The sequence below is a fragment of the Ochotona curzoniae genome, unplaced genomic scaffold (assembly GCF_017591425.1).
Source record: "Ochotona curzoniae isolate NIBS_2020 unplaced genomic scaffold, NIBS_Ocur_1.0 contig_2404, whole genome shotgun sequence".
NCBI lineage: Eukaryota > Metazoa > Chordata > Mammalia > Lagomorpha > Ochotonidae > Ochotona > Ochotona curzoniae.
In genome coordinates, this window is record NW_024465451.1 from 3,795,875 (window position 1) to 3,807,727 (window position 11,853).

Here is an 11,853-nt window from a genome sequence, read left to right on the forward strand (position 1 = left end):
TGGAGATACAGGGAGACAGGGCAAGATCCTCCATCTGCTGGTTCGTTTTTCAGACACACTCAACAGTGAGGAACTTGAAATTTCATCCAGATATGCCAGGTGAGTGACAGAGGCCTGACTACTTAAGCCGTGCCTTGCTGCCTCTCAGGGTGTGAATTAATAGGAAGCTGAAATTGGAACCGAGACCCAAACCCCAGGCCCTAGGATGGGATGCAGGTGTTCTGAACAGCGTTTGAAACAGTTGCACCAAATGGCTGCAGAGCAACACTCAAGGGACCATTGCTGTCCTTTAGGTGAGAGGTGATGATCATGTGGCCTCAGGACCTAGTGATGGAAGAAATGGGCAGATGCAGGCAGGATTCTGTTGTGGTGTCAATGCAGCTGACTTCCGGGAATGAGTGAAGAGAGGAATCAAAAATGACTTTCAAATTATGACATGGAGCAACTAAGTGGAGTGTCTCGCTCTGCCCTGAAACTTTCCCTAAAGGGCTGGGATGAGTATGTAGGGTAAGAAGTCAGAAGTCAGGAGTTTGTTTTGTCTGAGTTTGAACATTTCTGGAACTCAGGAAAAAGTGTTGATGATGCAACTTGGGTAAGTCATTGGCAAACAGATAGTGTTTACCAGTCAGGTAGACACAACTACAGAGGGAGAGAATGCGGAGGAGAGAAAGGGCCTTGGAGCTCCCTGGGGGCAAGCTCTTGTTTGGGCAAAGTGGAGTGGGAAGCAGCAGAGAGGAGGCCAGGGGGTGGGGCAGGGGCAGGCCCTGCTGGAGCCAAGACCAGGGGGCCACTAGGGCAGATAGAGGTGACAAATGACCATCACAGAGATCTGATGGGACTTGGAAGAATTCCCAGAGATTCTGAGTCAAGGGGAGCTAATAAGAGAGCTAATTTCCTGAAGTCTCGCAGACTAAGGGCCCTGTGGCATGTGCTCACGTTTCTCTGGGGGGTGTGATGTGTGTGGCACGCTGGTGGAAGAAGTGAGTCAGCTCAGCATCTGGCCTGTTCCTCTTTCCTTGGGTCTTCAGAGGGAAAGGGCTCTTCCTCCTTCAGCGGCCTTCTCAGAATAACAGTGACTTGAATGAGGGGACAGTCAATGTCTAAGGGACCCTGTATGCTGTGTAAAAAGGAAATCACCTGACTCATGAAATCTGCCAGTCAAAGGTTAAGGAGAGGGCCCGGCACAATCGCTTAGTGGTTAAAGTCCTCGCCTTGCAGCAGGATCCCATATGGGCGACTGTTCTAATCCTGGCAGCCCCACTTCCCATCTAGCTCCCTGCTTGTGCCCCAGAAAAGCAGTCAAGGACAGCCCAAAGCCTTGGGACCCTGTACCCGTGTGGGAGACCCAGAAAACTCCCGGCTCCTGGCTTCAGACTGGCTCAGCTCCAGCCACTGCGGCCACTTGGGGAGTGGACCATCAAACGGAATATCTTCCTCTCTGTTTCTCCTCCTCTATCTGCCTTTCCAATAAAAATAACTAAAAAAAAAAAAAAAAAGTTAAGGAGACTCTAGGTAGCCAGGATGGATGCCTCCCAAGAGCCCACCCCACTGGCCTTTTCCAGGGATGGTGGTGGTGGCGGGTTTTGCTAAAATACTTCTCTTTTCTCCCTGGGATCACAGAGAATCCTGATAGCCCCCAGCAGAGCATCCCAGCAAGCTCACAACACAGACAGGGAACCCTGAGCCAAGGGGGTTCTTAAAGCACCCCAAGAAAGGAAGAAGCTGGCTTCTTCTTCCCACAAAGGATCCCTTGGATGCTGTGGAGGGGTGGAGCATGATGAGGAGGTAGGCTGGGTGGTGGTGCTGTTGCGGGGTGCAAGCAAGATCACACCAGACATGTCTAAGGTTTATTAAGGAGTCTTTATTAACCAAACTTGGTGATAATGGAGCATACTAGAAATAGCAAATCACAAGTCCATTCGGCAGTCCAACCAATCATAATTCAACCAAATATAATCCCCAAAAGAACAAAGGTCATTATCCATAAGTCCATCCATTAAGTTGAAGACCTATGTCCCAGCTTCCCCAACAATATAAATTATCCTAAAAGACATGCAATGAATAATCTGGACACACTTACAAAGCTGCAGACATTCACCTTTCCCTGGCTTCTCTGCCCACATTCCACTACTGCTAGTCCTCTCCTCTCCTGGAACTCCTGACGGTGCACAGACCAGAAACAACATTATTATATCCATTGTCCCATCTAAGCAGTACACAGGGACCATGCTCAGGGCATTACTTGTCCTGGGTCAGCCAAGAGTCGAGGTGCCAGAGTAACGGAAACACCTGATCAGAAAGAGAGACAGAGTACCTCCCCCGTCCCCATGGGCCCTTTAAAGGGGCTTGTGAGGGGAGTGGTTATACAACAATGCAATACCATCCCCTCTCAGTTGATAGGTGAGTCACAGGTGGGCAGGAGCGAATACCTAAGTGTTGTGGGCTAAGGGGTTGATTAGTGTTCCTTGGGATGGGCAGTAACCGGAACTGGGCCTGTAGCTAAAAACACCTAGACTAATTGGACTTATCTGCATCCAATATCCTGGCTAAATTGGGAAGGGGGGAGTTGAGGATGGAATTAACATCCCATTGCTGTTAGGACCCACCTTTAGGAGAGAGGGTAGGGGACACAGCCAAATTTCATTTTCCCACTGTCAATGGGTGCTGGCTATCACGGGCTGCACCCCATTACAGTGCTGGGTGAGGAGCCAGCAGGATCAGAATGGAGTAGGGCTGAGTTCCGCACTCTCCAAAGCGGGCCTTGGGTTTCAGTTGAGCCCTGCGTTCCCATGGGAGGAGGTGGCCGTTGCTGGTGTGAGAAGAGAGAAGCGCAGGTTGCAGCAGCGTAGATGTGAGGCAGCAGTGACTGGCATGTTCCACTGTTGGGCTCAGACTGTCCTCAGGTGCAGCTGATGCAGGTTCCCAGAGATGGGCCAGGAAGATCTGCCTGACTTGGCCAAGTTTCTGTTTCTGGACACCAGAGGGACCCCAGTTAAGAACCCTGGAGGAGCCCTGGTGTCACTTCCCCTGCAGTGTGGTAGCTGCTGCTTCTCCTGGGGGTCCTGACAGCTGATCCTTGGTTTTTGTTCCCTTACCTGTCTGTCCTTGTGATGTCTGGAAGGACAGGAAACCAGGGCCTCCTTTGCTCAAGGCTGCCTGGGAATTGCTCCTGACCACATCAAAGCCACAAGGCAGGAAGCGACAAAGACACTTGTCGCAGCCCATGACTCCCAACTGGGGTGGTAGCCAGTACAGCTGTCTTGCCCAAAGCAGAGGCAGGGGCTCTGAGCTTCAGGCCTTCCTCCCATGGCAGCTCCTCCCCCTGGGCGCTGGGGGCACCACACACTGTGTGTTACAGTTACCAGAGCGTAATGTGATGTGGCCTGTGCACTCCACAAAGGCTCGTTGTTTTTATTCCTAAAAGCAATTCTGGGTAACAAAACAAAGGGATTCTGGGCAATTAAAACACATCCAGTTGAATTGCTGAGTGAGTGACATTTACTAGGCACAGAGTAAAGTGCCAAAAATGGTACTTTTGTGAACAATATCTGGTGTTGGATGAGAACTGAACCCAGGCAAGCAGAGATCATTCAAATTGAGGGTGGTGGAGTCGCGGCTGAAGAGTTTCTTCTTATTTGGAACTGACTGTGCTATGCAGTGATGAGGCTCATCAGGAGCAGAAATGCCACCTGCTCACCGTTAACAGCTTCATACAGTGAGGTGACCACTTGGCCTTGTTGGACGTCTGTGGCCCAGGGCAGGAAGGCCAAGGTGGGTTTGAGGAGCACTAGGTGTGAAGAAAAGGAGCTGATGGAGACCAGGGACTGTGTGGGAAAGGAAGTGAGCTGAGTGGGTGGGAGCGGAAAGAGAAAAGTGGCCCTGGACCACAGCAAAGACACCTATTTCCATTTGATTTATTGGTTTCTTCATTTGCAAAGTCGGTTTCTCAGTTCTCTTTCTTCCCACAGCAGTTCTTTGGGTGGCTCTGGGCAGACTCCAGCATTGAGAACTTGTCTGATTTTAGTCTTCTTCTAGAAACTCCTTTACATCACAGCCCAGCAGGGGCTGATGAGGCAAGGGAGTACAGATGAGGAGTCTCCTGGCTCTGAAAGCTTCATGTTATTTCCTCTGGCTGGGAGTGGACACTGCGTGTTGCCACTGATACCAGTCCCCACCCATCTTAACTATGACCATGGATTTTGGTCCCACCTCTGCTGCATACCTCTACTTGGTGCTGGAAAATCTCCTGCCTTTCTCTGAATCTCATTTTCCCCATCTGAGACAGGTGTTGGAACAGGTGAATTTGGCACCCTTCTGGCCCAGGTTCTCAGTAATTCTGTAAGTTTCCAAGACTCTTGAAGGACGACTGGGGAAAGGAAGTAGACATTGGCTTTCCCCTTCACCACACACTTGGGGAATTAGGGTAAAACAAGTTAATGCGGCTAATATAGCAAAGGGAAGTTGAGGCAGTCATATTCTAGTACTTCCTGCCTTTTTACAGATTGCAAATGCCGTTCCACTTACTTTAAAAACATTTTTGTATTATTATTTTTATTTTACACAGGTGTAAAGAGACACACACACAGAGAGCGAGTACTTCCCTTTGCTGTTCACGTCTCAAATGCCCGTAATGGCTGGGGAGCTGATGCTAGAAGCTGGAACTCCGTGCAGGTCTGCTAGGTGCGTGCCAGGGACCCAGCTACCTGAGCCACTACTTCCTGCCTCCCGGGATCTGTTTCAGCAGGGAGTTGGATTCAGGAGCCAGAGCTAGGAATGGAACCTAGGTACTCCCATGTGGGACCCAGACTACCCTAAAAGGTAACATAATCATGACTCTAACACTTGCTCCCTTCTCACTTTGAGATAAAATATCTACTTACTTGATCTGAAAATCAGATAAGAGAATCTTCCATCAGCTGGCTTACTCCCCCAAACATCCCGCAATAGCTGCACCAGGTTACAGCTAAAGCTGGGTAAGTCTGCAACCAAATACTGCAAAGTGAGGGAAGTGAGAGTCTTTTAAAATACTTTTCAATTGTTGCTTTTAGAAGCTTTAGGAGTTGCTGTCTGATTCATCAATTTTCAGTTCTTGCTCTTTGGGTTTCTGACCTGGACATCTGGGTTTCCCCACAGATCTCGCTTTAGATTTAGTGTTTTGGTGTGCTGGGTAGCATTTTTTGTTATGATTCAGCTGAAATGCTTCCTGCTTTTCCTTCTGCTTCCCTCTTGGCCTCTTGAGTCTTCTGTGTTCTATATATTCCTCACGGAAGAGTCCTTGGATGAGCAAATATGTTACAGATGCCTCTTCTCCATGTGGTTTGTCTTTCTTCTTTTCCAGTCATATCCTTCCATGAGCACAATTTCTTAACTGTAATGATGCCTAGTTTATGAAAAAATGCATCATGAGGCATCAATTTTTACTTATTGCAATACGATGATTTTTTTTTTTTTGCTTTAGTTTTGGTAATTAGGCTTGGGGTGCTTCTTTAGTTACCTTTGATGAAGACAGACAAAATGAACTAGGTGTCTTTTGGTAAACCGTGATATTAAATATAGTGAGGTCTGTTTTTGCACTTTGTCCCTAGCGCTTTGTTTCAAAGCACAATGCTTAGTGTTGGTTGATGGCTGTGATGTGGTCATTTGCTGGCTCCTCCATATTTTCTTGCCCTTCTCCATCTTTTTTTAAAAAGATTTATTTATTCAATTTAAAGGTAGAATGGGTAGGGGAGAGAGAGAGAGAGAGAGAGAGAGAGAGAAAGCACGCACCAATTTGGATCTAGGAGCCAGTAGCTTCTTCTAGGTCTCCTACTAGAGTGTTGGGTCCCAAGTGCTTGAGTCATCCCCCGCTGATTTCCCAGGATATTCGCAAGGTGTGGTTTGGAAGTGGAGCAGTTGAGACTTGAACTGGGGCAAATGGGGGATGCTGGTACTGCAGATGGCAGCTTTCCCTACCGCTCCACAGTGCCAGCCCTTGTCCTTCCATTTGCTCTCTACTCAGGGAGCCTGAGCCCCACCCTGGGTTACATTAAGGTCCCCTCTCTCACCCGTGCTGATTCTGAAGCCAAGGCAGAAGTCTAGTTGGCAGATCACAGGGAAGAAGTAGAGGAAGAGGCCAGAACATTCCTGCTCCAGTGAGGTTCTCTCAGGTGGGCTTTGCGATTTAACCAAAAGTCATTGCTCCTCTCAAGGCAGCTATCGCACAAGCTTGTCCTTCCAGGCTCTGGAAATGTCTCTCAGACATTATCTCCTCCATTCAAAGAGAAGAGACAGCTGCCATACCTGCTAACTCTTGTCGGTTCCCTGAAATGTCCTTTAAGACCCCCGAGCTTGCCAATACTTCTGTGACCTGTCCCTTTGCACGTAAGCCTCATAGAGGAATCTCAGTTCATCTGTTTCTTGGCTTTCAAAATGTATTTAAAAGTTCTAGTATGAATATGCTTTACCTATTTAGACCCCAACGAAAGCATTGGTGAAACAGACATTTCTTTTTTATGAATTGAGTGTTCAGTCTCTTTATGAAAACTTCTTCCATTGTAAAAGTGTGTTTCCACAAATTCTTGGGTTTCCTCCACAAATAATCATGAGTTTATAGATGGTGACCCTTGTGCTTCTACTTTGAAATGCACATAATTTCCATTTCTAAATCTTCTCTTTCTCATTCTGCCAGCAGAGGATTTCATTGTCAGGTGGAGCAGAAACACAGTTGCCTCACCTCTAGCTTTCCATGGGATACACTAGTTGGTTCTACCATTAGAACCAAAGATCTGGGGCTGGTCTCCTTTCATAAGTCAAGGAATGCTTCTTCTGCTTGAGTTTATTATTTTTAAGTCATGACTAGCTATTGACTTGGTCAAATAGTTCACTGCACTGCTGGAGTTCATCGTGGAATGCTTTCCTTTTCCTGCCCTTACTTGCATCCTGACTCTATCCTGGTAGTAGTGCATGGCAGGGTCCAAGCTCAGGAGACCTTCCTTCTTTGTCCCTGCTTGGAAGAGTGGGACTGGAGCCTTGCAGTCCTCCTGGATGCACCTGGGGTTTTAGAACCTTGTAGCATGGGATGCCCACAAAGGCAGCGTGTTACTTGCACAGATTTAAAATTTTTTTTTTTCCAAAAATTCCCAATTTACTTTTGGTTTCTGTCAAGAGCAGGGAGAGGAAGTTATAAAGGGGGTGATGAGGAGACAATGCTCCTTTTTACTTTGCAGCAGTCATGTGAAACAGGTAGTAGTGTGCTTGCTTTACAGGTAAAGAAACTGGAGCTCGGCAAGGTGGAATGCGCTGACCCCCATGGTCACGGCTGAGGAGGATGCTGGATCTCAGATGCCACAGCCTGTGCTCAGGTGTCTGACTTCCTTTTTCATGCTGCAGAAGTGAGCCTTGGTCTCCGCCAGGTCACCACTGGTGCACTTACTCTTTCCCTTGACCCTTGGAGCCCTAGCTAGGCGCATTTCCTGGGCTGGTCCCACCTTGCCATTCAGTTCCCCAATACTCTTCTGGTTGGCAGCACCATGGCCCTCTGATCTGGCTTCCAGATCTCCTGGACACACAAGAGGTCGTAGGTACCCGGTCCCAGAGGTGAGTTTAGGGTTCACTCATGTGCAGAGGGTGAGGGTGAGGGTTGGGAAAAGAAGGGAAATGAGTGGGGTTCTGATTCTGTTTTCTGTGGGCCAGGCAGGTGCTGAGATGGGCAGGCACCTGCTGCTGCCTGGTCTGCTCCTGTTCCTTCCTTTGATCGGAGGCTGGATGATTTCTAACTGCCTGTTGATTGAAGACTGGCTGCCTCGGGTTTCTCGCTTCCTAACCTGCCCAGTTGACTCCAGATGGCATTTTCTTATCAGCTGCTTTCAGGTGAACAATGTTACCCAGGCCTTGGAGGTTGTGCCGCGCCATGTCCAGGGGCTCTGTCTCTCTGGTTCTGCCTCACTGGTTCTGCCCCAGGATGCTTTTGCCAACTTTCCAGGGCTCAAGGCCCTGGGGCTGAGTTTCCATCTCCCACAGCCCCTACCAGGAGCTTTCCGGGGTCTCGCACAGCTGCAGCAACTCTCTTTCAAGGCTGCCAAGAGTGATAAGCTGTTCTTCCTACCCTCTGATGCCTTTAGTGACCTCAGAACCCTCCAAAACCTTTCCTTCTCAGGACTCTGCCTGGCCAAAAATGTGAGTGTACAGTTGCCTCCGAAGCTACGGCAGCTGTCTGTCACCCTGAGCTGCCTTCAGGATGTGGGGGAGCTGGCTTACATCTTCCCAGATCTGATACGTGGTGCTTCCTCTGGCAATGCCCGGACCCTGGACATGTTGGATCTATCACTCAATAGGAAGCTGAAGAATATCAGTTCTGGGTCTCTCCAGGGCCTGAGCCTGGGGACCCTGCGTCTGGAGCATACACAGATCGAAGCAGCTGCAGTAATGGGACTGGGGCTGCAGAGGCTGGACACGCTGGTTGTGACACACACACGCACGCTGGCACTGCCAGCAGATGTAGTTGCCCACCTGGAGCTGCAGCACTTGCATTTGGGGATCAATCAGATAAAGTCCATTGCACCCAAGGCCCTAGCTTCCTGCCACAGCCTCAAGAGCTTGTATCTTCAGAGCACTGGACTGACTGAGCTGCCGCCAGGGTTCCTGGCTGCCATGCCCAGGCTGCAAAGACTTAACCTGGCTTATAATCAGCTGCAGAGTGTCCTGCTGTGTGCAGATGGGACAGGGGCTATGTCAGAGCTATGGGCCCTGGACGTGTCCAGTAATGGGCTGCACACCCTGCCTCCAGCCACTTTCTCCTGCCTGCCACAGCTACGAGAATTGAAACTTCAGGGAAACCAGTTGACTTACCTAGATGGACAGGTATTCCAGGGCCTCCCGAGGCTAACAACCTTGGACCTGGAAAAGAATCCTTTGGTATCTCTAGGGGAGGGCTGGCTGGCCCCTCTGCCTGCACTGACCTCCCTAAACCTGCTAAACACCCATGTGGTGCTGAGCTCAGCCAGGGACTTACAGGGTCCAGAGAATCTGCGTGACTTGAGACTGCAGCTCCCCTCTGGCCCTTCTGGGAAAGCACTGTCCCTGCTCACGACGCTGACCAGCTTGGAGCTCCGTGTGGTCCAGAGCAGGAAGCCCTGGGTGCTGGCTTCTCCTTTTCCGGTCTTGCAAACCCTGACTTTAGAAGCCTGGGGCTTGCAGTTGGGGTCCCAGAACATCTCTGAGCTGTTCCCTGCTCTTCGCCAGCTCTCTCTGAAGAGCCATGTCTTGGAGGCCCTTTGCTCCCAGGGTCTTTCTCATGTCTTCCTCTGGCAGCTCCACAGGCTGCAGTACCTGAAGGTCCAGGGACCAATGCACAACTTCAGACCCTGCCGCATCACAGGGCTGCCTGGTCTCCAGGAGCTCCAGCTGCAGTTGCTGCAGTCCAACCTCTGGCCTCACCCCCTGCAGCTGGAGGAGCTGGTCGGGGACCTGCCCCAGTTGCAGGTACTGATGCTGGCCAACACGGGGCTGAAGTCTCTGTCGGCTGCTGCATTCCAGGGCCTCAGCAGTCTCAAGGTCTTAGTGTTGGATGGGGAGACACACTTGGTGCTGGACGACAGCCTACAGGAACACAGTCTTCAGATGCCCCAGTACTTGTACATCACAGTTTCGACCTTGGCCTGCAGTTGTGCCAATGCCTGGGTGGAACCCTGGCTTAAGCAGTCCCCTAAAACCTACGTTTATCTCTACTACTACTACAACCACGTATGCCCATTGGAAACTGGTGGCCAGTCCAAAAGCCTTCTCTTCCCCTTTCTTCAGGGCCACTGCCCCCAGACCTTCGGGCTGGGGCTCTTTGTGGGCTGCTCCTTGCTGCTGCTCCTGTTGATCGCCTTACCCCTCCTTCAGGAAGCCAGGAACTCTTGGGTGCTTTATCTCCAGGCCTGGCTCAGGGCTTGGTTCCAGGGGCTGTGCGGTCAGAGGGGTGAAGGCAGGCGATTCCTCTACGACGTGTTTGTGTCCTACTGTGAGGAAGATCAGGGCTGGGTGGTGCAGGAGCTGCTACCAGCTCTGGAGGGCTGTCCTCCCATTGGCCGGGGACTGCGCCTCTGCCTCCCTGAACGGGACTTTGAGCCAGGCAAGGATGTGGCTGACAACATTGCCGACAGCATGGCGGGGAGCCAGGTTACCCTCTGTGTAATGAGTCACCAGGCCCTGTACACACCCCGCTGCCGCCTGGAACTCCGCCTGGCCACCTCCCTTGTGTTGGCAGCCCCCCACCCCCCAGTGTTGCTGCTGGTCTTCCTGGAACGCATTTCCCGCCACCAGCTGCCGCCGTACCACAGACTGGCTTGGCTGCTCCGCCGGGGAGACTACTGCTTGTGGCTCCAGGAAGAGGAAGGAAAGAAGCGTTTTTGGGACTGGTTGGGGAGCAGGCTCAGCAGTCTGGGTTAGGGTAGGGTGGGTGCATCAGGTGTGTTGCAGAATTAGGACAAGCAAGCCAGCCTGGCAGCTAGATCATGGGCATGTGTGGGTATGGGAGGTGGGACCCAGCTTCCCATAGGAGGAGTTGGGGCACTGCATGTGTGGGAAAGAAGCTGATAAGGGGAGCACAGGCTTTGGGGAGGTTGAAAGAAAAGATCTGGAAGCTGGCAGGGGCTGTGCAATGTGAGATGTGCTCTGCTGACTTTCAAATCCTGAACTATCTCTGCCAAGCGCCTGTTTGATGGAACTGGATGATGATGATGGTTATGTTTTTAATGGAAATCTACATGAGGCAGAAGGTGGAGGGGTAGGAGTCCTAAAACCTAGATCAGAGGAAAGAAAGTTGGGAGTGCACAGAGGGTTGAGGGAGGGGAAGGCGGTGGTGGTGGTGGGGGGTGCATTCTGAGCAGCCTGACTGTGCCCTGGGGTCCAGGCCTAAGAAGATCTTCAAAAGGGCAGGGGGACCCCCATTGCCATCTGGGTGATGGAGAGACTGGCAGCCAAGCACGACAAAGCTGGGATGTTGCCCAGGAGGCAGCCACCTGCCTGTTCCTCCTGGGAACCTTCGCATCGACTGACCTTAGAGCCTCACAGCGGCCTTCTTAAAGGGCTATTCGTGGATCTGGAACAGTGGTGCCCAAAAGCGGGACTTCGAAGATGACTCCCCGGGGATGACCATGCTAAAACTTCTCTCACATGTTTTAAAAATGTTAAGCTCGCTTTATTCATTGAAGCTCCGCTGTCTGTTTGTCACTTCCTTGACTTCGGCCTGTTAACTTCCTTGTATCCCAGTTTCCCTTTGTTTTGCTTTTTGGACTACGGGATAGTCTCAGACTCTCCCCTAAAGGGCTTTGAGATGACTGATGCACCGAGAGCAGGACCTAACCGTGTAAAGTTAGCTATGATCACATGTATGTCCCTGCCAAATAAAGGACTACCCGTGAGTGTGTTGGAAGTGTGTGCCCAGAAAGGCTTTACTCCCAGCAATGCTGGGTCAGAAAAGTTGGCAGATCAGGCCCTGGGGACAGGGAGCAGGTTTGGTTTGTGTCTTAGAGTCTGGTGGTAGGGCAGCTCAAAGAGGAGGGCAGAAGGCTTGCACAAACCCCGCCCGGGGCCTGGGTCAGCCGGTGTTCTTTCCCAAAGCAAAAGGCTCTTGGGGACTTGTTCAGTTTTCCTCTTGTGAAAACCCTAGGAGGTTTTAAGTACACAAAGGTTAAGGAATCCACAGAACAATTTCAGGCTGGATTAACGGTGAAGAGCGCCCTCTAGTGTCCACATGGCGCCCTTCTCTCGCCTCCTCTTCAGGGGCGATGAAGACCTAATTGGACCCCCGCGAAGCTGTCTGGCCTGCATCTGCTCCTATCTCGCTCCCCAAACGTCCCTGCCCCCCCCCCCCCAGAATCGCATGCCACA

At 51.0% G+C, this 11,853-nt stretch overlaps 1 protein-coding gene across 1 annotated transcript; it reads left to right on the forward strand.

Annotated features, from left to right (window-relative positions):
• The first annotated feature begins 7,683 nt into the window (after nucleotides 1-7,683).
• Nucleotides 7,684-11,004, forward strand: LOC121152347 (toll-like receptor 12). Its single transcript, XM_040974399.1, has 2 exons — nucleotides 7,684-10,485; nucleotides 10,874-11,004. Exon 1 carries the CDS (start codon nucleotides 7,684-7,686, stop codon nucleotides 10,408-10,410), a length of 2,727 nt encoding a protein of 908 aa, XP_040830333.1. The 3' UTR covers nucleotides 10,411-10,485; nucleotides 10,874-11,004.
• Nucleotides 11,005-11,853: the final 849 nt, after the last annotated feature.

Coding starts and splice junctions, on each gene's coding strand:
- LOC121152347 (XM_040974399.1), top strand. CDS start 7,684: ATGGGCAGGCACCTGCTGCTGCCTGGTCTGCTCCTGTTCCTTCCTTTG.